Source organism: Caretta caretta, chromosome 1, assembly GCF_965140235.1.
Source record: "Caretta caretta isolate rCarCar2 chromosome 1, rCarCar1.hap1, whole genome shotgun sequence".
Lineage (NCBI taxonomy): Eukaryota > Metazoa > Chordata > Testudines > Cheloniidae > Caretta > Caretta caretta.
Window position 1 is genome coordinate 260,015,996 of NC_134206.1, and position 24,987 is coordinate 260,040,982.

Genomic DNA, 24,987 nt, shown 5'->3' on the forward strand with positions numbered 1-24,987 from the left:
CACATGCTGGGTGAGTGCTCTAACCACTAGGTTGTAAGATAAGGGTATTTCCTCCTGGTTTTTATAGAGGAGGACTGCCATGGGTTAGGTGGCCAACTCCCAGGTAGGGTTCATAGTTGTGAATCCTGAGCAGAGTTAGGTGCCTAACTCCCTTGGAGGGTCAGAGCTTAGGCCACACCCCTTTCCTACATTTCCTACTGGCTCTCTTAGGCCGCTCCCTACTCATTCTGCTGGAGTTTTTCCAAGAGAGCCTGAATACGTAGGTGGCAGGGCCGCAAAAGTCAGGTGCGGCAAGGCTTTCGTCCCCCTTGTGAATCTTGCTTTGTGTCTCTCCCTCTCTGCTCCCGCTGGAAAATGAGTTCTGTCCAAGCTCTGACCCCCGCCTTCGCCACTGCAAACTGCATCCGAGGACTGTCTACAAATCTCAACTGTTTTGACACAATTTATTGTCTTGGATTTTTTTTGCATAGGCATAAATTACAGTCTGTAGATAAACAAACAAAACAGTGCAGCATTTGCAATAGGCTACAGAATTAAACACAGATTAATCTGCCTGTACCCAGCTTGGTTTGTGCAAGGTTAATTTATAACACTTTCCTGGTACACACACACAGAAAGATATGGGGAAAAGTGAGGCAGCTCAAGGGGAGTAAACAGAGAAGCTCTGCCTTAGCAGATCTTTCCCATGTATTACCACCTTGCTGTTCTCACCTTCTGTATCTAGTACCATGATTACCCAGCATGTTGATAAGAAGTGGGGCTGCAGCTGAAGCAGTGATTTGACAGCTGGTGCTGGAGCACAGGAAAAGTTAATGAACCTTTTCTCCTTTCCTCACTGTTCCAGCATGCCTAGATGTTGGGGGAGGGTTGGGTCAGTAGTCAGATTTTAAAGACTCACCAGAGGGTAGGTCCACTGCTCCTAGGGGGTTGTAAAGCCCTGGACAACCCATCTTCAATTGCCAGTCTGAGTCCCCTGCTGGTGGGACTCCGAGTTCTAGGGACCGGGGCCGTGCTCTTCCATAAAGGAGCCCGCTGTTTGATTCCCAATCTCTTGGTGCCTGGGGCAATCAGCATCTGGTGTAGAAGCCATTCTTCACCCAGTTACCACCCCCTGCAGCCCGTTTAGGTGTAGTGGTGATTGATTCCAAAGGGAGGTGCTGTCCCACCCTCATCCCTATGGGCACATGGATCAGAGCCAAATGCTTGATGAGGCAGTGGAGGAGCAGACCAAGAGGACGTGCGCAGCTTGACTTCTCCAGCTGATTTAAGGCCAGAAAAAGCCCATTGCCAGCTGTGGAAGGGAGTACCCCACTCACTTCCCCTTCACACCATCCCAGCCCTACTGGACTTCAACAGTTTTTTGGAGACAACCTGGCAAAAATCAGTGCTCAGTACCCCCCACAGCTCACAGCCCCAATTTGACTTGGGGGGGGTGGCAGCCTCAAATGGGGCTGAAACAAAGTGAGCCCTTAGCTTTTCTTTCAGATAAAGACAAGACAATATGGATAAGTAAAAAACAATTCAAAACATAAGCTCAACTAAGAACAGAGCATGCTGGCCAAAACCTAGAGAGACAAAACCCTTCTCTGAGCAGCCACATGTTACCTTCTCAAGGCCACTGATACGAGCTCCTACTCTGTCCTGCAGCTCAAAGCTGATATTCTCACAACCACACCCACTAGAAGGCCCCGCCAGCCTGTTCACAATTCCCCCCTCACCCCGCTTCTCTTGCCAGCTGGGAACAACACGAACAGGCTGGGGGAGGTCCTTGTGGCTCAAATCTGGCAGGGAGGGGCCTTTCCCACCTTGGTGCTGTCTCCCTGCTCCCAGATAAATCCATGGGAAGAGGTAGCTGTCAGCCCCGCGCTGCCCACATGTGCCCTGTCCAACCACCCCCATACACTGCCTCAGCCCAGGACAGCAGCTGTGAATGGGGGAGGGCTGTGACACAGACCTGCCCACCCCTCCCCTGAGGGGACAGGCCAGGCCCAGCTTCCGCCACAAGCCCCCTCCTGGAACCATTGCTGCCACCATTACTACTCTCCCTTGGAGGCTCGGTAGCAGGGTCCTTACTGGTCTGAACCAAGCTGCACTGGCTTGCCTCACCGCCCCTATTTACAGTAAGCCCCACGAGCTGTGTCGCAGCACCCTTCAGCCAGCCTTGGCACCATACCCTCTGCTCAGCCTGCTGTCTTTCCCCACCCTCGCCCCAGATCAGAGCCGTTAGGGTCGTCGTCCCCTTATCCCCAAAGCCTGTACAATATAGTCTCGTTTCCCCCGTTATCCTGCAGGGTTTGTGCCACTTCCAGCGATCAAACTGATACCCTCATGTCTGCCCTGCGTCCCCATCAACAAACCCCATGTGTCTGGATAACTACAGCCTAGACTCTACCCCGCTATGTACAGTTGTCTATATACAGATGTACATAAACCAGTGGGGGGTGTAATTAGATATTTTTACACCCACCACAGACTGTTATAATTTTGACTAGGGTTTTCCAAAAGCAAAGCAGGCAGGCACTACCAGACCACTGGCCCATCGAGCCTAGTACCCTGTCTCCAACTCCTGGGCCATGGCATCTGATCATGCAGCAGCCATGGAGGGAAATTTTCTCCTGAATATAGCTACTGATCAGTTCACATCTCAAAGCCTGAGGATTAAACAGTCCTGGCCATTTCACTCTAGTTAGTGCTACTACAAATGCTACTGTAACGGTCTAATCTAAGCGATTTGCCTCAGTGGTATCCCTTGTGGTATGAAGTTCTACACGTTAATTATACGTTGCATGGAAAAGTACATCCATTATTACTAAAGACAGTGTCGGGGGAAGAGTTTTAAAGGACATCAAACACAGACATTTTGACTTGTGAATGTTTAGCACTATTTTGGGGATTTACATGCGAGAACGACACACACATACGTGTGTGGGAATAATACAGGACCCTCTCCCACTCTGGGCCACAGCCTCGCATATTGGTGAAATCCAATAGCACTCAGCTGCAGTGTATCTTGGGGACTACATAAGACACTGACCCAAGTGGAAGGTTTCCATTGTTGAGGCTGGTTTACAATCCCAGGGAGACTAGATTATCTTTTCCCCCCCAAGGACTAAAACCCCAGTCTTTTGCTTATATATTACCTCTTTAATACATGTCTGTGTCCTCATTATTTCCCTCTGCTAACATGCCTGCTAGCTACTTTGCAGGGTCATGAGTTGCAAATTCAACCCATGGCAAGTTAGCCACTGGGTCTAACTAAAACAAACCACTGATCCAATAATGGAAGGAAACGGGCGATAGTGCAAAATTATTTGGTCATGTGCCCACCCTCCCTCCAACCTCTATGACATTCAGATGCTGCTTACCTAGCCAACAATGCCATAAATATATCACCTCCACCCCGCTATATAATAACAACTACATGTTTGTTCATAAAACTTGGGACACTATGCTATAGTCTTCTTTAACATCTGGAAGGGATGGGGCTGGGAAAAGGGAGGTGCGGAAAGGTCTGGACTGCATAGACTCATTTAAAAATAAAATTTTTAAAAAGTTAAAATGTCTGGTCTGACCTGGATCGGAGCCTCGTTTCCCATCACACCACCTTTTGAACACTAAAATCCTTTCCCACCCCCCTCACCCCCAATACAAACTCTTCCCTCTGGAAGCGGCAGCACAGAAAAGCATATGGGGACTAGGTTTGCCAAGGGTGGTCATTCCCCCACATCTCCCACCCTGGGACTTGAGAGAAGCAGCAAAAAGAAGAATTTCCTTAACCGGCTTGCCATTCTCTCTGGAGACAACCTCTCTCTGTCATGGTTGTTGCTTGCGGCCAGCGCAGAACCTGAGGTAGCCAGCTGGGGGCAGGGGAGAGGCAGGGCGGGGTTAGTGGACCGGCTCCCCGTGCACACGGAAGCGATAGATGCAGGTGTACTCCGGGTGGCCCCAGTTGCTCAGAATCCGTAGCTCCACCACCTGGAACGTGCCCACATCTTCACCCTAGGCAAGGAAGAGAGGAGACATTTCATAGTCTGGGTCGTTCTCTGCAGAAAGCAGCACCACTTCTAGGCAAGAGTCAGCCCCCGTTCCCCACAGATGCCTCACTGATTTCAGGAGGGGTCTTCACTCACACCTATGCTGGAGAGTTCCTATTCACCCTCAGAATTTAATAGGGAGGGAATGAGTAGGGTCCTATGCAAAGTACTCTACAAACTTAAATGGGCCCGATCCTCTGGTCTGGCAAAGCTGTGCTTGGCACAAGACCAGAGGGGAAAAGGTGGGGGAAGAAGTGGCTTTAAGCCATCTCTGTGGCCCCTGGATCCTGGTTCTGCATTAGTCCTATCCAGTGGTCTCCCCAGGCTGCCCCAGCAACCAGGGATCATCTAAATGCAAATGTGCCCCAGCCATGCACGGGTCCGCCAGATACAGAAGTGGTGCCAACAGGACCCTTCTCCCAGGCCACACCCCCTATGCCAGGGAGACCAAAAATGGGGTGGGGCATAGGAGCCACAATAGTGACTCTACACCAGCCAAGTGGTCCCCTATGCAGGGGGAATCCCCAGGCGTGGTTAAGCCAGCTTTAGAACTGCCTTGTGCCACCAGAGCAGTGCAAACAGACTGGAGTGGGGCAGAGGAGCTAGCCCTTGGTATCTATCAGAGATAGAGAACCTCTCTGTAGGCTTTGGAGCCTTCCTGTAGGATTCTACAGCAGGAGGAGAATTTGCTATTCCGTTCTACAGGATGGCTCAGAAAGAACCCTATTGAGAGGTTACAGCATTATCCACTCAAGTCCAGAGGACCTTCCCAAAAGGAAAGTCACCTCTCTAACTAAGCCACAGCCCAGCCAGGGGTCTGGGTCACTTTGATCCTCAGACCCCCTCCATGCCAACTGGTGAAGGGGTCACTGTTCTGTGACAGCAAGGCCTGACAAACTCCCTACACCTAACGCACTGCCTTCATGGTATTTATTTATCCATAAATAGTGTCTTGTAAGATATCAAAAGAAAGCTGGTAACTTACTGGTCATTAATATCATAGTGAAATGTACGTACTGATGATATCCAAGAAGTTACATATACCCACTGAAATTAGGTTTTAAAAAGTTTGTAACCACGCAGAGCGGACAAACAGGTTTTCTGCTAGACAAAGCAGGTCTATTCACCTATCCTTGCCTCTGACGGAAATCAAGCACTGTAAAGCCAACGCAGTGGAAACCCTATTTACTTACATATGAAAGTCAACAAGAAAAACTGGGGGGGGGATGGCGGGGGGAAAATGTGAATCGAACAGGAGTATGGGAAGACACCTTGGAGCCAGCACCCCAGGAGTTATCCTGTCTTTGGGGGAGAAAACAATGAGTTTGGGGAAATAGAAGAAGCAAAAAAAATTTTGTCATACTTCACTGACAAAGCAGAAAGGACAGCGCTCTTTGCATTCAAGACAGTTGGATTGTGGGCTAGTGATGCTGGGAGGTTGCTTTAGGTGAAGAATTGACAAGGATTTTAGCCCGTCAGAGTTCAAGACTAAGAAGCGTGTTATACCTTTAGTTTTACAAGGAACCTGTTCTTAATGTCCTTGCTCACTCCCTCTTCAATCTTAATCTTTGTAAATAAACCCATTTGTTTTCACTGTAAGATTCCAGTGCTGTGTGTTATCATCAAGGACCTGGGCCAGTCAAGCTGCGTGTACACAGTCTCTTTGGGCACAGCAAACCTGGGTAGTACTGTGCGTGTCCAGTGACAGGGCCTGGATACGGCAGGGAACGCACCCAGTGCTCGGGGGTGGGGGCCGTACCTAGCACTAGCCGGCACAGAGAGGGGGAGGTCTGTGGAGACCCGAGTCCATGCTTGTGGGCCCAAGGCTGTGGGTGTCAGGGAGCTGATGCGCAGCAGGCACAGATAGGACGGCTTCTCACAAAGGCCAGGTCATGGCCAGGAACCTCGGAACCCCTGGGGAGCATCACAGTGGGGGCTTCCTCCAGAGTCAGTCGAGTAGTAGCCGAAACATCCTGTAGTTCACATGCAAGTGCATGCTGCACTAAATCAGACCATTAACTTGTCTGCTCCGGTCTCCCTGCTCCTGTTGCACTGGATCAGGCCATTATCCCACCTATCCTTGCATCCTACTGTACCTCCGACAGTGGGCAGCAGCGGGCCCATCTTGGGAGGGCACTGGGCCAAACCACCCTGTCCAAAGAGCTCCAGGCAGAGACCCTGGCACAGCAGAGGTAACAGCATTGGCAGGGGCACGGCCTGTGTGATGACACCTTCAACTGGCTTCTAAATACTAGACGTGCGGGGCTCTCTGGGCTCTTCTCCCTCATGCCCTACCACTCCTCCTCCGTACCTCCAAGTGGAACGTTTGGATGGGATCCCCATCCTGGTTGTAGGTGAACTGTCCGAGAACGATGCCCTCTTGCTGTCCTTCTTCGTCCAGACCCTGTGAGACCAAGTGAAGGTGGGGAAGAAAGGGGGGGCGGAGTGATGAGGAAGCAGAGAGGGGGAGAGCGAGAGAGAGAGGAGGAATGTGGGGTGATCAGAGCGCCCAGAGGGGCAGAGGGAGACAGAGACAAGTGCAGTTAAACTCCACTCCTGTTTTCCCATGCCAAAGTAAACAAACAGGGAACATGCAGGAGCAGTGGCGGGACAAGGCTGTGAACAGGGGTGCTGGAACAATTTGTAGAGTGGGGGTGCTGAGAGCCATTGAACCAAACTGTAAACCCTGGATAGGATGGAAACCACTTTACAGCAGGGGGTGCAGCAGCCCCCTTAGTTCCAGCACCTATGGCTGAGAGTTACACGTCCTCAGCCCTTCCCTCCCCTCCCCTTGTACCCCCAACCTCCTCCCCAACCATATACCCACCCCACCCGCCTCCCCACAAACCATCCCCTTCCCATGTACCCCCAGCCATAGCCTCCCTTCCCCCCCCTAAAATGTCCCCAGTCAACCTCTCCCTTCCCTCCTCCCCCACTTTCCCCTGTCCCATGTACTCCATTCCCTCTCCCCTCAGACCTCATCTCCTCCCTCAGGTACTCAGTCTCCGTCCTCCTCTCCCAAACATGTTTCCTCCCCCCCATGTACCGAACCCCTAGCTCATCTCGACTCCTTCTGCAGGATAGTCCCGCCCCATGTTCCCCATCTCACCCTGCTCCCCAACACCCTGTCCCTTGGCTTAACACACCAGCCCTCTGGAGCCCCCCCTAGGGAGACAGCAGTTTCCCAACTCTGAGGCAAGGAAACATCCTCATCCCCAATGACCAATGGCGGATGATTATGAATGGAAAGAGATCCCAAGACCACCCGTGCCCCCTTCCTCAAACACAGATTTTTCCTCCTCTACCCCCGATTTCCGTGCGCAGAGAAAGACACTCACAAAGACGGCAAAGTCCTTGGGCGCGCTGGGGATGGTGTCCAGGGGCAAGAGGGCTTTTGGGACGTGCTCCAGAGTCACAGCAGTGGGGCGAATGTGGCTGGACAGACGGATAACAGCAAAGCCCTGCGATCCACGGAAAGCCCAGCAATTCCCAGGGTTAACGTCCGGCTACACCCAAAACACAAAACCAAGCCAGCTTTCGGTAACAGTAATAATCATCACCTCATGCAATTCTCTAGGCCCTCTCGACTCAAAGCACTTTATAGGCTGCTATACTGGAATCCCTCACCCTCCCGGGACGTGCAGCCACCTCTGGAATTCGACGTGGCAGCTGTTAACAACACACCACAGTGCAAGACATGAAGAAAACACTGGGTCTGACCTTCAACCCGCCCCACTGGAGTGGCACAAAGTTACCTTTCAGATGTTGTGAAGGAGTCACCCTAAGCCTGGGCTGGCGTGAAACCCACTGTTATTGTGGGCATTGGGGAGGAAGACACAGATGTGCCCCGGGGCTGGTTCTGGATCAGGGGCAGGAGTGGGTTTGGCCTATCCTCAGCCGGCAGAAGGACTCAAGAACCTGACTGCCACAGAGAAAGTTGTGCAACATCTGCAGTGACACCAGCTAGCTCCATTAACAATGACAAGCGCGGTCAGCCCTCAGGCTTCATGACAAAGAGCTCACTAGCTGGGATGAGGAAGAAAGGTCTCCCCCTGGTTACAGCATTGCATTCAGACATGGGGCTTCTTACACCTTTCTCTGGAGGATCTGGCATTGGCCACTATCAGGGCCAGGACATGGGGCTGGAAGGAGCATGGACCTGGTCTGCTATGGAAATTCCTAGGACATTTGCAGCCTGGTTTTTGAACTGAAGCCACAAATGAGGTCAGTGCGCACATACCCATGACCAGAGTTTGAGGACCCAGCTGTGATCACAGCTAAGGTAAGATCAGGTGACAAACAACACATCTAACTCCCGTGTTCCCCCTCCCTCGCCCCAGGACAGGCCTTTTGTGTAGCACAAGGTGTCAGGGAGGCATCCCTATCCCCACGTTCAGATCTGATCAGTACACTGTGAGAACCCAGAGAAAGGGAATGAAAATGGGGGAAGTGTGATTTCAGAGGACGGGAGGCCTGACTCGGTAGCGACAGGAGAGGAGATGACTCAAGGGTGATGTGATGGCACTCTCAGCACCAATGAGGAATTAGCTAAATCAGGGAGGTGTTATGAGAACTATCCAGCTGGGCTTATGTTGGGGCAACAGGCAGGGAACAGTCCACGGACAGTGGCAGGAAGTTCCAGCTCAGTTCACAGGGGGAAATACGGACATCTCTCTACTCAGCTTGGTCCCTACCTGCAGGATAACCCGTGGAGACTGAGAATGGTACCACAGGGGGATCCCAAACAGACTAATCAGTGCCGTCTTTGTCTCGTAGGTTTCTGAGCACCGGGTGCTAATAACACTGGCCCCTGGGATTGAAAGGGAAACAAAGACATGTGAGACCACAGCATCCTCACCAGGTGACAGATATACAGAGAGAGCATAACTTCCAACTATGGTCTCGCATGGGGAGCGGGAGGTACCAGACAGAGCATAAACGTACAGGGCAGGGAGGAGATATTCCAGCTCAGCTCACAGGGCGATAGACAAGAATCCTCCTACAGGCAGGGCTGAACTCCCCTTCTAACCATAGTGTGCTGTGCCATACACGGACTCTCGCCCAGTGAGGCTGGACTGGCCAGCTGAGCCCCACTGTAATGCTCTGCCTGCGTGAGAGATAGTCCAGTACCCTCCCTCTTCACATGCCCAGGTGGCCAGCTATGCGCTAAGCTGTCAGAAGTCTCCTAGCAAGTCCTTCCTCTGAAGGAAAAGCGTCTTCAGTCTGACACCCCCTTTCTGTATTTTGAGGCCATTGGAGGAGGGAACCGAGGTGGCCACTGATTCACCTACCCCCTGACTCAAGGGCGTAATCAACCATTCCAGTGCGATCCTCGCTGTAGCGCTTCAAGGCTTGGTTCACAATGAGGTGCACTTGCTGCAACAAGGAGTAAAGGACACAACAGAGCTGAATGCAAAGGTTGGAGACATACAGATCACACACGCACGCACGCACACAATCCCAACACACACCTGCATGCACATCCGTATATGAAGCCTCTGCGTACACACACCAATGCACGCAATGGTCAGCACATGCAACAGTAAGGTACAAAACGTGCAACCCATCACACTCAAACCCCTGCCACATACATGTGTCCCTAAGGGCACACTCATCTGCACACACATTGTATACAGCCATTCATGCACGGACACAGACAAGGACACACTCACTCTCTCTCTCACTCACACACAGAGCAAGTGAGCGAGCACTGGGTTGAACTCTGCCGTTGGCTAAAATGCTGACTTGTCCAAAGCGGGTGAAAGGTAGCAGGGCAGCCATTTGCACTCCAAACATGTTGTCTAAAACCACTGAAAGAAGTCACAGAACAGAAGTGATGTGAACCATGTTTGTTGGAACTAAAAGAACTGCTGATTATGGGCTTCAGATTTAGTTGGGGCTTGGTCCTGCTTTGAGCAGGGGGTTGGACTAGATACCTCTGAGATCCCTTCCAACCCTGATATTCTATGATTCTATGATTCACGTGAGGCCACTGAATTGTTACAGCCACAGACCAGAACCTTCTTAGAATGAGAGGCAGCATCTAAAACAGAGGTGGGCAAACTACGGCCCGCGGGTTACATCCAGCCTGCAGGACCGTCCTGCCTGGCCCTTGAGCTCCTGGCCAGGGAGGCTAGCCCCGGGCCCCTTCCCCGCAGGGTGCTGCGCTTGTGGCCAGTGCACTGAGACACGCTGTCCCCATCCCTCCAGGGGCGCACAGAGGTGTGCCAGCAGTCAGCCACTTCTGGGAGCGGCGTGGGGCCACAGTAGGCAGGCAGCCTGCCTGAGCCCTGCTGCACCGCCAGCAGGGAGACACCTGTGGTAAGCACCTCCCAGCCAGAGCCTGCACCTCGCACCCGCTCCTGCACCCCAACCCCCTGCCCCAGGTCAGAACCCCCTCCTGCACCCAAACTCCCTCCCAGAAAGCAACTAATATAACAGCTGTTCTAAGGTAAGAAGTAGGCTATTTTGAACTAACTTAACTATATTCTTCATGTTTTAAGACTGAAATGTCACCACAGAATGGCTTTATGTTAATTAAAAGGCAAGTTTAGTAAAGTGTTAATAGCCTTGATGCCATAATTAATTGTTTTAAATTAGGAAAAAGACTTGTAATACAGGGGCCCCACAAAATCTAATAGCCCTGGGCCCACAGGAGAGTTACTCCGGCCCTGATAGCAAGGCAGTGCCTGCCCCAAAGACTTTACAGCATAAATGGACAAGACAGAAAAAGGGTGCGGGAAAGGGAATATCATCTGCATGTTTCAGAGGGGGAACCGAGGCACAAAGAGATGAAACAATTAAAAGGTCACAGGGGGAGTTGGTAGCAGAGCTAGGAACTGAGTCCAGATCTCCCAAGTCCCAATCCACTGCCTGAGCCACAAGCTCATCCTTCCTCCTATGTAAAGATATATTTAGTGCTTTGCGTTTTAATTGCCTGATTATTGAAGGTGGCAAGCCCCTGCTACTCAGTGACTTCACTGCAGGATTTGCAAACTCTCAGCACTTCTGGAAAAAAAAAAAAAAACCTCAGGCTGTAAGTGACTTGACTCCCCACCCTGCCTCCTCCTTTTCTCCATGAGGGTTTAATAAAATGTGTAAATCACAAAACTGATTTTTTTAAAAACAACCAAAGCAAGTCCCTGGCAACCGCAACCCAATTTACTGTCAGGGTTCTGGGAGTAAGAAAAAAAAAAGCAATAAATAGGTCATAGAAAACGTATGAAGCCTTAAGCCCCTGATCTTCACAGCCCAACCTGCTCCAGCACATAGCCACACATGCAGGCTTGGCATACACACACCTAGGTGCGTGCTAGGGACAGCAGTTCAGCCACACACACTGCACTCATCACATCACGAGCACACACACGTGGACCCCGGCCTGCCACACACATGCCCCATGTATGCAAGTGTGTGAGGGTTTCAGGGCTGGCCTGCCCCACGTCTGCACACTTGCGCAGACAGCCCTGACACACTGAAAGCAGCATCAGCCTGTTTGACAGTCGACAGTGCCATGCCACAACCCCCAAGCCACGTAAGTTACTCAGGGGAAGCTGCGAAGCAGACAGGCCTCACCTCTTCAGTCACACCTGTGACTCCCTCCTGCTGCAGCGCTACCCCAATGCTAGCCTTGGCATCCCGCGCAGACATCCTCTGGTCCTCAGAGACTCTGGCGAGGATTTTGCGCTCCAGCTCCCGGAGCTGATCCTGTAGCTCCTCGCGCTGGAGAACCAGGCTGCCCACTCCATCCTCCCTGGGCTGCAACAGGAACTGGCTGATCCACTGGGGGAACTGTGCTTCCACCTGAAACCACCAAGGGAAAGAGCTCAGCCCAGGAGAGGGAGTCTGCACTGCAGAGCACGACAAACTATGGAGAGCAAATGGGCAGAGCAACACCACACAAGGACCCTGGGAGTCTGGTCTACAGACTCTTACGTGCGGGGAAGCCTCTATCCCTGGACAACACCTGATGCGTGAGGACCACCCCTAACAGTGCCCAGGTTGTGGCAGAAGAAAGGTCACCCCTCCTGGAAGTGTCCAGCTTCGGGGGGGGGGGGGGGGGGGGGGAAGAGGAGGAACTCATCAACCCAGAGGTGCCTAGCACATGGTGGGACCACAAAGTCCTGCATCACTCAGACATTCCCACGTCACCGTTTAGCAGAGAACAGGTAAAATGGGACTTCTGTTAAAGGGGACTCACGTCCTCCCGCACTCCCTTGATTTGTCCCGGGAGCGACTCCATGTGCTTCACCACTGCCTGTTGGTCAGATGCCAGGAGTGCGAGCTCCTTCCTCAGGCCTGCCAGCTGCGTCTCCAGCCTGCCCATCTCCTGCCGGAAGCTCCCCTGCAGGCCCTCTTGTGTCGAGCTACAGAGGAAAAAAAAAGGAGGGTGGTGGTGGTGGGGAGAATAAAGCAAACGAACAGACCACAGCCGAATTGCAATGGAGGCAGTGAGCTACCCCCTGGCGCCTCCAGCCATGGTCCCAGAGGACGACGCTGAGGAGCAGGTGTACTGAGGAACCCAGCCAGAAAGTTACAGCCATAAATACCAGAGCGTATATTCCTGTTGGATTTACACCCCACCCCAGGGCTCAAAGTAATCTGTTGGTGAGCGACTTGGTAGGTCACATCATCTCTTTCACTCAACATCCCCTCCCTCCTGTTGTCACCCCTCCCACAAACCAACGGAAGATTGTCCCCATCCAAGTTACATTCTCCAGGGCTCTGACCAACTGGATTTACACATCCCCAGCTCATCTGTTGGTTCCCATGGGAGGTTTCTCCAAGGCCTAATAGCCCTTGCTCCCAAGAGATGGTTTCGATCTCCAGCTGCAATTCCCTTTGCTCAGTTCCATTCCCTAGCTCTGAGACACATGTCCCTTTGAACAATCCCCCACCCCTTCCTTCCTGGTGCAAGCACCCTTCCAGGGCTTGTGGATTATCATGTTTCCTTTACTCTAGTGATACGTCCTCGGCTCTTCTCATCTGCCCTTAGCCAATCCAGCCCCCTTGGTTATTTCTGGAGGAGCTGAGAGAAGAGCAGCAATGTATTGATGTCTTCCTGGGGTTGCTGTGCCAGACCCGAGCACAGTGTTCTAGGTGCCATCTTGGCAGTCACAGAGAGAGGGACTGCAGGCTACCAGCTCCAGGACACACCGCCTCTGCACATGTAGCCAAAGAGCACACTGGCTTTCTCTGCCACCATCTCAAAACTGCAAGAGCACATCCACCAGACTGCCGAGTCTTGCTGCCACCTCCCTTTCGGCATCACTGCTTTCCAGGTTTCGCTCTCTCCTGCCCACTAGCTGTGTGCTGGGTCCTTTCCCCTCCACATATTGTCTGGCTTGTCTCCAAGTCAAATCTCATCTTGGTTCCTGCCCATGTTTGTTGATATTTTCCAGGCTGCATCAGAATCTGAAACCCTTCCCAGTTTGGTATCGTAGATGTGCCATGAGCCCCGGGTTCCACACCAGGCTTAAGAGTGATCCCTGCAGGATTCCAACAGATGCCTCCTGCTACCTGCTCCTTTAGAAATCTCATCACCCCAAGCAAGTTGAGGACATGTTATGGCTACACTTGAATAGTTCCCGAGAGACTGGCAGGATTACCTTTGCCATTCCGAATTCAGCTGGAGCATCCGGGCCTCCACCTCCTGTGAAAGCAGCAGTATAAAGGAAACAAACATGACAGGATGAGATCCGCCACATGGGTGTTTAACTACTTCGCGTAGGAACACAGGAATTGCCAGAGTGGATTAAACCCCAGGTCAGTACCAGGCTTACAGCGGTGCCAATTGCGCTGTGCTCACACTCAGAAGGCCCCCCAACCCCCATGTGCCACCCTGAGGCCCTGGCCCCGCTCACTTCTCTCCACCCACTCTGTCTCCAGGCAAGTGGCTCTGGGGAAAGAGCCCACGCAAGGCTGGGGCCTCGGGCTGGAGCATGGGCAGAGGTGGTAGCCAGGCCACAGTCCAGACACTGGGCCCACAAAAGGTTAATCTGGCTCTGCCCCATGTCCATCTATCCCAGTATCCTGTCTGTGACCAAGGCCAGCACCAGACGCTTCAGAGGAAGTTCTAAGAATCCCATAGTAGGTATGCGTGGGATAATCTGCCCCCCTCATTAGGTCTCATCCTGGTCTCTAATACTCAGAGACCGGCTGAAACCCTGAAACATGAGGTTAGTATCCCCTACAACATTTTTGTTCCTAATTATGCTAACTCCAGATGTTCTTGTTATGAATATGTAAGTGTCCAATCTCTTTCTGAGTCTTGTTAAGTTCTTGGATTCAACAACTTCCTGTGGCGGTGTGTTCCACAGTCTAGTTAGACATTGTGTGAAAAAGTATTTCCTTGTATGTTTTGAATTTGCCATCTTTGAGGAAGGGCGTTGTTGTGCGTCTCTCTGCAGGCACAGTTAATGTATGACTGTACCTAGAACATGCAAGCTCTTCAGAGCCAACGCCTCATCACCTGTGAAAAGTGGTATGAGATCCTGACTCACACAAGCGGTCAGGGCCTGGGTTTTAGGTTTCCATCAGCTGCACAGGACACCTGCTAATTCAAGGGAAGAGCAAACCCTGCTGCATCACCAGCAGCACTTCCTGCAGCACCTGGGTTCTCCTTGGTGATCTCCTTATTCGAGAATTGATCCAGTCCAACTGCATTTAGCTTACAGGACCCAATGAGCTTGCAGTCCCACAGCTGCAAGCACTGAAGTGAAATGCACCTCCTTCCCTAAGCGTGGCTGGTCCCTATAGTGACACCTTTTGTTGGACAGGAGCAAAGTCCCTGGACTGTACCATCCCCAGTTTTTGATACTTGCATGCTTTAAAGAGGGAGGTTAGTTTACCTGAGATGCCTGAGTAATCTTCTCCAGGCGCCCGTTTAAATCCTTCTGCAGGTGGCCTTGGATGGTATCTAGCTCACTCTGCAGGGAGATAGGTTTGGGAGAGAGATCAGCACATATACCATCTCACCCACAATATATCCTCTCCCCCACACCTGCTGCCCACCCACCTTCATGGCACACCTGCCATACTCCAGCTGCCCCAACCCTATCCCACTACACAACACCCACCCCAGATCATACTCCCTGTACCCACCACCCTCCCCACACACACCCAACCCCACCCCCACTCACCACACTTATGCCACCCTCATCCACCCACTTTGACCCCAATCCTACCACTTAAACCACCATCAACCATTCCCACCACCCACCCACCCACCTTGACCCCCAGACCCACATCAGCCTTATGCACCCCCCTCTCCCACCCCCACAGCAACAGGCCCGGGGGACGGGAAGGAAAAAGGTGGCTGTGACTTTAAGGAGAAGTAGGCGGAGCAGGCCAGGTTTCCCCAGGAGAAGCCCCCACTTCCCCTACCTGGATGTGCAGGGCCAAGTCCTCCCTCAGTGCGGCCTCTTGACGGCTCACCAGCCCCTCCAGGAGTGTCAGGGTGGCCTCATGTGTCAGGCCTCCACCAGCCGCCACCCCTCTCTGGAGCTCCAGCTTCTCCAGCCGGGATGCCTCAGCCTCTAGGGTCTGGAAGCGTTTCTCCAGACTTTGAAACCGAGACAGGATTTGCTGCTCTGCCTTTTACCCCCAGGGTGGCAAAAAGAAAGAAAAAACAAACAAACACACACACACTGTGGCATATGTAGGACTGGCAGCCTTACCCAGCTGTCCCGGCAGCTCTGTACCAAACTGTGACCCGCCAGCACAGGCTGCAGAGGGAGTGGATATATACAAGCATGTCCTCCATTCTCCACTAGGGGGCAGTGGTGTGTGCACAAATTCAGGCAGGGTTGGACGGCTGAGGTATATGAAGGGCAGCCGACCACTCAAAGGAACTTATATAAGCGAGCACGTCTGTCACCCCCCAGCAGGGGGCAGCGGTGCGCATGCAGGCACACACATCCATCTCGGACTAAAGGGGCACGCACCCTCTGCTCAGCTAGCAGAGAGGGCTGTATGCACACAGGTTGGAAATGATCCAAGCCCAGATGCTAAAGACATCTCCCTTGTTCCCGCATCTTTCATTTTCAGGGTATGAAAAGGGAGCTGCTCTCAGATTAGAGACTGAGTCCCTCAGCCACATTCAGTCTGCCTAACCCTGCTACTGGAGATTTTAAGGGGTAGGTGCATTAGCAGGAGGGATGAGAAGAAATGCTGGAACTCCCCTCCCACACCCCAGATCCGTCTGGCACTCACCCGAAAGAACGCAGATGAATCCCCGGCTCTAAGCATCTCCTCTTTCCCAGCAACAGGGGGAGAAAGCTTTGCTGTGCCCCAAGAAAACATGGCAGGGTAGAGCATCGGGAATCCAAAGGGGTAGAAATACCAAGCACCTGGCAACACAAAAAGGGGACTGGTTGGTTAAGGGGGGGAGGGGGAGGGGGGGAGAGGAGATGTGTACAATAGACCACAAATGGAGGTGCATTAGAAATGCCCAGACAGGCTTCAGAAACGGTTTGCTCACAGATGTGAACAGAAAGCAAACAGGCTTTGTGACTTCACCATAGTGACCGGAAGATGGGTTCCTCTCATTCAGGTACACATTTTTGATGCATAATGACAGGTTTCAGAGTAACAGCCGTGTTAGTCTGTATTCGCAAAAGGAAAAGGAGTACTTGTGGCACCTTAGAGACTAACCAATTTATTTGAGCATAAGCTTTCATGAGCTACAGCTCACTTCATCGGATGCATGAAGTGATCTGTATGAATCCGATGTATGGATCCGATGAAGTGAGCTGTAGCTCACGAAAGCTTATGCTCAAATAAATTGGTTAGTCTCTAAGGTGCCACAAGTACTCCTTTTCATTTTTGATGCAGTTCACAGCAATGACCACCACCACCACACAAGGCAGCAGAGAACCCCCTTGCAGTGTTGTATATGTTGAAGCTAGGACAAAGCAATAGAATTCAGCTCCTGACCCAGAGGCTATAGGGCAGTGGTCCCCAAACTATGGGGTATCCTGGAGGTGCAGCAGGGCCCAGGCCAGCCCTGACAGGAGGCAGGAAGGGATTGCCACCCAGCCATGCGCTGACCTCAGCTCTGCTCAGGTCCCAGCTTGGTTCCCGGCCCCAGCTCCCAGGGGGGCACAAGTAGAGTCCATTACAGGTAAGGGGAGGCGGGGGGTGACATAAAAAGTTTGGGGACTGCTGCTATAGGGTGTAGCCCACAGAGATAGTTTGCTTATGTTATACAGAAATGTGCTGAAACATAAGTAGGCTCAAAAATCTACCTCCTAAAAATAGGCTTGACAATAGCCAAGCGAGGCCTGGTAAAATCTGAGTGAAGTAAAATGAGGCAGCTCAGAGACAAGTTAGGCCAGTGGTTTTCAACTTTTTTTCATTTGCTGACCCCTAAAAAATTTCTAATGAGGTGCAGACCCCTTTGGAAATCTTAGGCATAGTGTGCGGACCCTCAGGGGTCTGCTGACCCCAGGTTGAAAAGCACTGAGTTAGGACATAGCCCTGCCCCCCATCATGTTGCAAACAGGTTTTGGTCCTAACTGTTTTTCAAAGAGTTTTAGATAAAATGTTATTGTTTTGGAAAACGTTATCTAGATGGATAGAGTCATTGGTATGGCATTTACGCAGATATTAATTAAAGGCAAGTCTAATATTAAATAGCCAGTGAGGGAGTAGAAGGTATTTTCATTATGGTGGTGGAAATATAGATATATATTAATAGGCAGGCTTAATGCTAATTAATTGTGGAGTGTTGTTATAAGCAATTACAACAAGGACAGCATGCTAATTTTAGATTGATGCGCCCATCTACCATCCAGGTACGGAGAAAGGATTACACCCATTCTTCTCATCCAGGACTGATCACCACGGGATGCATCATTTCATCTTAGAACATGGGCATAAATGCAGAGCTTGCCTGTTTTCTTTAACTAACTATTTGATATTAAATAAAGTCTTTAATTTTAGCACTCGTGTCATTCACAGTCCTCCACAAAATTAAATTACCTGAACCATCTTGGAGGCTCCAACCTTAAAGAATTCAGTTTGGTTTTATTCCTGATCATTAAACTACAAATTGGGAACACAAAGTCAAGGACTACAAGGGGAGGCTGGATGGAAGGGTTTGGTTTCGCTCATTCTGGAGATACGGGTCAGCTGTAGCGTTTGGAACTGGAGCTGGATTCCCTCACAGTCCAGAGGATTGGGAGTCAGGGGATGGGTTCAGAATATCAGACAGTGGTCACCAAGCACAGAGCTAATGCTGGATTTACACGGGCCAAGGCCAAACTCACAACATCCTGGCCCTGTGTGAAAGCATTCCCCGCCCACTGGAACCTGCCTTAGGGAGTGTGCCTTTGGGTACAGACACATGTAAAGCACAGAGGGAAGCAGGCTCTCCTGTGACCTCACAGGAGCATCGCATTGCCGCAGAGAGCTCAGGATGTCTTCTTGACCTTAGAGCCACGCTGTCCAGGGCATAAGGGAGGGGGCAGGGAGAACAGCTTGGGAGCCTGGGATGACTCACCATAAGCAATGGAAGCCAGGAGTAGCAGTAGCAGGAGGAGCAGAAGGAGTTTCTTCAGAGCCGAATAGCGCCTGGAGAGCAGAGGGGACAAGGAACAGACATTAGTGCAGCTGCCCAGAACCTGTCGCCCAGGGAGTTTCTGCATCCACTTGGACAGTACAAGGCAGTGGAGAAGGGGAAGTTCTGGAAGAAAGTTACACCCTGAATCTTAACTCACACAGCCCAGCTTGGGTCCATAGTCAGTTTTGGCCACAAGAAAAGAAAAAAACAAATAAAAACCCTGACCATTTTCCTCACAGATTTACTGGGGTCCTTCACATATATATCTCACTGGTTTCCTCCCCTGTGGGGACACTGTATTCCTTGCCCCACATCTTCCACCTGTCCATTGCCCTGTCCGGATCCAGGTCCAGACCCACACCAACTTGCTTCCCCATGTCTCTGGTTCCAATCTGCACTGACCTTGTTAAGACAAAGACATCCAGCAGAGAGGCTGCAGTGGTGAGGCGGTACCATGTGGTTCCAATCCACCAGTACAACAGTCCGAAGATCCGGCCTGCAAAGACCCACACATGGCATCAGAACATTCAGATGTCCCTTTCGTATCTTCCTCACACTTGGGCCAGCATCCCTGCTTCCTTTCTCCGGAGTTCTTGCCCTCTCCCTGTTCTTTAGGAAGGCTACTCACCCTTTGTTATTATTATGGCTACCATAGCACCTAAGAGCCCAAGGTCATGCACCAGGACCCCATTGTGCTAGGTGCTGCACAAACAGAAACGCCCATCCCTCCTTAAAAGCACTTCTTCCCTGAGGCATTAATTCCCTGAAGAAAGAAATCCATTATATTGAATGAGAGCTGTTCTTCTAGGAGTTCTGACCATCCCTGCTCGCCTATTGCATTATCTATCCTAGCAGCACCATCTAATTTAGACTGTACAGCACCTAGTGTGTTGGGCAATGATTCTTTGGAGCAGGGACCATCTGTTAGTGGTGTGTTTGTACCGTGCCTAGCACAATGGGCCCTGATCCCTGACTTGGTCCTGTAGGTACAACCACAATACAAATAAATAGTATGAATGGGCCCCCTGAGCTGTACCACAATAAAAATAAATGTCATTATAATGTCATTTGAGGTACATAAAGGCTTTTTCTCTCTCGGGTTTTCAAAGACCAAGCACACCAATGATGCTAAACAAACGATAAGTATGCATAATCCATCTCAAAGAGACACACACATACACACCAGACTTGCCCTCAGTACTCCGGCTATTCCAGCCCTGGGACCTGTGACAATGCCCTCATTCCTGCCCTGGTACCAGGTCCCCTCTTTCCTAACTTTCACAGTGCTTTAGTGAACATGGTTTTTACTTTTTTTTTTTTTTTTTTTTTTTTTTAAACCAGCACATGAGAAAATACCCTTCTGACCCATGACTACTGCACGTGTGCACATGGAGGGTGGTGGGTGTCAGTGTGCGTGGGAGAATGCTGCCTACAGAGAATGCTGACAGCCCCACACTTACCTGGTGAAGTGACCACCAGCCAGAGAAAAGAGCCTGCTCGTGAGATGGCATTCCTGAACCCAGAACCAGCACTGCTCTGGTCCAAGGAAGAGCGACCTGGTGCGAAGGAAGGAAGAAGAGGCCATAAGTCACAAAAGTGAGGTCTCATGTCTTCACTCACTCGCTTTGGAATGGGGGGTGGGACTTCCAGCATCCAGTGCTGAGGGGCCCTGATGCCTTAGTTAGTGAATGTTCACTATTCTTCCCCCAGCTGCAGAGCCAGGCCTGAGGTGAGGTGGGGAACCCTCACTCTGATCTCACTGCAGTCACAGAGGCAGGTCTGAGGTGATCCTGAAATGATGATGGCCAGCCCTGGTTGTGAGGTTATACTCTCCCCATGCAATGGAGCCAGGACCTAAGTGGGTCTCTATTGGGAGGCCTCTATCCCAGGCAACCTTGCTACCCATGCTGCTGCCACCTTCAGGGTGTCAGAGCCATCCCTACCTGCATAGTCATCCTCAGAGGAGTAGCCAGATGAAGAGGCATAGGTGTCATAAGTCTTGCTCTCTGCCAGCCCATTGATTTTACTGGACTCCGTACCTCCTGTGCCTCTTCTTCTCCTCACGGAGAGCTCCCCACCTGTCCAGGAAACAGAGTCCCCTTGAGAAACTACCCAACAGCCTCTGTGCTCCTCCTCCCCAGGCACACACTGGGGCCGGTGGAGGGGACAGAATTCTGTAGGGTAGCGGGCTTGCTGCTAGTGACTCAGGGTGTGCCCAATTACCCTCGCAGCACTAGGGAGGCCTATCCCTACACACTTATCGGGGTCTTCAGCAATCCCAATACCTCCCGCCCTGATAATTCCCTTGGACTGATCTTGGTGCCCCATCAGTACTGGCTGAGGGGGGCAACAATCTTTCCCTGTGGGGCTGCATTCCTTCACTCAGGGCTGCTCCATTGGGGGAGGGGTGCGTGTGTGAGTGTGTGATCACTACTCAAGTCATTGGCAACCCACGCAGCCCAGGGGAGAGGAACTGAGAAGACTCAATTCTCCTCTCAAGTGTCCCCTGCTCCCAGCAAAGAGGGCACATTCTGGGATCCCATTGCTGAGGCAGTTTGGAGATGAAGCCCAGGACTCAGTTCATAGGTTTTTCTTTCACATCAAAGAGGAGGGGAGCAGGGTCGCTGCAGGGAGAGGGACAGGGGCCCCACTGGGTGATAGGACACGGTACAGCTGGCACCGAGGGGAGACAGCACTCACCCCAGTAGGAGTCGCTGTCCTGTGGGTCATCAAAGGCAGTGCTGCCCCCACCAGCAAGTCCCCTGCTGCTGCCCAGGTAGGACTCACTGATCACAGACTCACTGTAGTAGGAGGTCTGGGTGGCAGGGGGAGGTCCCAGGTGCGGGGCTGGAGAAAGGCGCTTCATGCTGCTCGGTTTCCTCCGTAGGGTCCTGCCCGAAGCAAGGAAATGAGAGAGAGTTCATACGCTGCGTGCACATGTGCAGGTTGACAAGGGGGAAGTGGGGAGGGGCGAGCTAGAGCCAGCCTTGCTTCTGGTCAGGTTTTACATTGCCTGGGGCCCTGCCTGCCCTCCTCTCATTCACACCGCTGCTGAAGTCATTGGAGTGAAACCAACCTGAGTGAGGAGAGAACCAGAGCAGGCAGCACATTTTAAACAGTGTAAACTGCTGTCATCTGTCCTTGCAAAATAAGAGTCCCGCTGGGGGCAGTCCCCTGCCATCTCCCTCCACACACACACACCTCTGGCCTATCACAGGCACGGTCCTGCCACCCTCAAGAGAACACCCTGCCCTCTGCTTCCTGTCTGCTTCCTCTGTAGCTGCTGTGGTTTTCCTGGAAGGTGTCTGTGACCAGGAGAGGTTGCTGGGTTGGGGAAAGATGGTTTGATAACAACCCCTAACCTCTACTGGGGGCCTCCCAGGACAGGCTTGACGACTCAGCTCTTTGCATTACTGTGCACAGCTGGCCCCCACACCCCAGTTTTGATCACTGCAGCCCCCCTCAGTGATACGAGAGTGAGGGCAATGGCCAGGAAACACCAAAATATGCCTGACAAGCAAGAGTGCTGTGCTCCTGCTTGGGAGGAATAAGGTGGAAGACGATTGTGGGGCACACAGGGGGTTACCCAGAGCCGGCCATGGGAGGGTTCGGCAAGGAAATCCAGCTGGTAAAGTCATGAAAGTAGCAGTAGGTTTTCTCTTATGCTCCTTTCACCACCAGTGGGTGAACTACCCTGCCCCTCTAAGGATAAGTGCAGAGCGCTCAGGGACAGACCCTCACCTCGCACAGAACGGGGTAAGGAGCTCTGGACTCTCAGTGACCCCTGACCTGGGGTTCAGGAGAGGAAATTCACACTATGGCAAACTGACTCCTCATCTTTTTCAAGTTGGGCTACGGACAAACCTCGCAACACCACTGCAGGTGGGGATGAGGTATATAGGCCCCCCACCCTGTACCCACTTACCTGTTAGGACTGTCCCTAAAGGGGGGCTCCTGGCCACCCAATAGCAAACTGCCACCGCTGCTGCTGCCATCATCATCACCCTGGTAATAGCGGGTGGCCCCAAGGCGCTGGCTGCGTCTGGACATGACAGAGGAGGCTCAATCACCCCTCAACAAGGTACCTGGGAGAGCAACGGAAAGAGATGAGGTAGCGTGAGAACTCGAAGGTACTGCCTGGCGCTGGCAATGGGCTGAGCAAGGGGTAGGCCCATGAACGTTCACTCAGTTGTGGGGGAGAGGAAGGGATGTCCTGCAGTGGGGCAGACAGGGAAAAGGGCCGTGGAAATGCTCTGAATGTACAGATGCAATCCTCACTCACCCAGCCTCACTCCCTGAGATGTCACCGGAATTTGGGGTCTCAGGGGTTGCATCATCTGAGTCGTGGGGACGGGCAAAGCCTGAAAGGCAGCAGCTCAGAACAGACTGGGTTGGCAGTCTCCTATCCTGGAGGTGGGGTGGGGCGAGTGTTGCAGCAGGGTTATTGCATCGGCTGCTCACCCCTGCAGATATGGTTTCAAATCCTGCCTCGTGCCAAAAGCGAGAGGAGTTCAGTGGATCTCAGCCAGACTCTTCTCATCGCCACCCAACAGCTCAGCATGACTGAGCAATCTCTGCTCAGCCAAGGCCAAGCTAAATTAGCAACAGACGCCACGGGTCAGGACCGAGATGCCCTGGCAGCGGTAGGGGGCCAGGTGGGCATCAGCACTAGTCCAGTAACTGGCCTGACGCAGCATATGCAACCTTCCCCATGACCTCCATTTCCAGTGCCCCAGGCTGCCCCAACAACAAGTTAGCTCAGCTTCTCCACAAGCCAGCAGGCAGACACTAGCCTATTTCTTCCAGCATGTCACAACGCAAACAGCTTGGCTCTGACTGGGACTAGGTGTCTTGTGGACAGAAAAAGAACACATGTCCTGCAGAAAGAAGCCCACTTGAGCAAAGCTTCGTCCATGTTAGTGCCTGCCTGGCACCTGTTTCTATAAAGCAGCCTCCCCGCAGCACACCAGCCAAAACGTGAAACAGCCGCAGAGGCAGATACTTGGCCCAAATCCACCACTATGTTCCACCGCTTATAGGGTTGTAAATTCCCCCTCCCTTTATTCCCCCCTCTAAGAGCCCACCCACATGGGTACAAACTCCTCACATTAACTGCTGTCTTGCTGCACAGAGACTGCACCAAACACTGGGTTCAACTGAACAAAGTAACAACTTTCAATCCCACCTTGTGAGCTGGCACAATTCCAGAGATGCTTCCGTATCTGGCTCCTTCCCACCCACACCCTGGCAACTCCCGCTCTGTGGTCGCATCCTGCCCAGACTCTTTCCACACCTTGCTAGAGCTCAGACATTTCTGTGCGTGCCTCCCCCCCCTTGACATCCTGCTTCTAAACTCCTCCCTCCTAGTGCATGGGGGGGGAAAGGGAGGGGCGGGGGGAAACTACTTACATCTCACCAGCAGCAGCACAAGTCACCCTTCAAATGCAGCTAGGGAGCCACATTCAGCCCTGGGCTACCGCCACTGAGATCAACAGAGTTACCCCGCCGCATGGGATAAACCTGGCCCCTAGTCAAAGCAAACACTTTGCAGAAATGGCCCCTCTTAACTCCTGCTTCCTGGGTGCCCTCACGCCCCACGGGCGGGCCAGGCCTGCGGGGGCCACGGCCAGCGACGGGGACGGGGAGCCGGAGTCTACCCCGGCTCAGGCAGGAGCTGCAACTTCCCCGGCGGGGGTGGCAGAGCGAGGCTCGGAGGAGGGAGCCTGTCACTTGCAAACTGGGAACCCCCCGCCCCGGGCTGCTGTTTCCACTGCGCCTCCCCGCCCTGGGGCATCCCCTCCGGCCGCCCGCTCCTGCAGCGGTGCGTTCCCCGGCCGCCCGCCCAGGCGCCGCGCTGAGGGGGCAGAGAACAGCGCGGCGGGCCCCCGAGCCGAGCCTGGCCCGGCGGGGGGGGGGGGGGGCGCACGGTCACCTGGCTGCGGCGCGCTCCAGGCCGCTGGGTGGCTCGGGAGGGAGGCTCCGCTCCCCGCCCCGCTGCTCTCGCCAGCCGCCGCGCTGTCGGACGCCTTTTGTGTCTCAGGCGGGGCGGCGCTGAGCCCCGCGGGCAGCGCCCCGGCTCGGCCCCCTCGGCTCCCCGCGGAGAGCGGCTGGCTCCGGGCGCGGCGCGGCCTGGGGCGGGCGCCTGTCACTGCCACACGCTGCGGCTGCTGCCGCCGCCGGGGCTGCCACTCACCCGCCGCCGGCCGCCCCCATTGGGCGGTTCGAACACAAAGGCCCCGGCTGGGCCCCGCCTTCCCGCCGCTTGGCTCCGTCATTGGCCCAGGCGGCGGCCATTAACCCGTGAGCTCGCCGGCTGGGGTCCCGCGCCGGCCAGAGCCGGAGACTGCAGGGTGCCCGGCGCTGTACAAACAGGAGAGCCCCTGCCCGAAG

General features: G+C 52.9%; 1 protein-coding gene across 3 annotated transcripts; it reads right to left on the reverse strand.

Moving 5' to 3' along the window:
• Positions 1-426: 426 nt before the first annotated feature.
• On the reverse strand, positions 427-24,738 carry SUN2 (Sad1 and UNC84 domain containing 2). Of its 3 annotated transcripts, none has more exons than XM_048834254.2 (18): positions 24,530-24,738; positions 22,523-22,682; positions 21,400-21,488; positions 20,541-20,675; positions 20,058-20,153; positions 19,000-19,093; positions 18,538-18,608; positions 16,248-16,384; positions 15,420-15,629; positions 14,885-14,962; positions 13,643-13,686; positions 12,235-12,400; positions 11,610-11,837; positions 9,326-9,410; positions 8,729-8,844; positions 7,373-7,540; positions 6,346-6,438; positions 427-3,999 (listed from the first exon to the last, which is right to left on the reverse strand). In XM_048834254.2, the coding sequence occupies exons 2-18, from the start codon at positions 22,645-22,647 to the stop codon at positions 3,886-3,888; spliced, it is 2,049 nt and encodes a 682-aa protein (XP_048690211.2). In that variant the 5' UTR covers positions 22,648-22,682; positions 24,530-24,738; the 3' UTR covers positions 427-3,885. The 3 variants fall into 3 exon arrangements, with proteins under 3 accessions (XP_048690211.2, XP_048690181.2, XP_048690192.2); XM_048834224.2 differs by having other exon boundaries at positions 21,298-21,488; XM_048834235.2 differs by lacking the exon at positions 24,530-24,738 and adding an exon at positions 24,007-24,108 and having other exon boundaries at positions 21,298-21,488.
• Between the last annotated feature and the right edge of the window lie 249 nt (positions 24,739-24,987).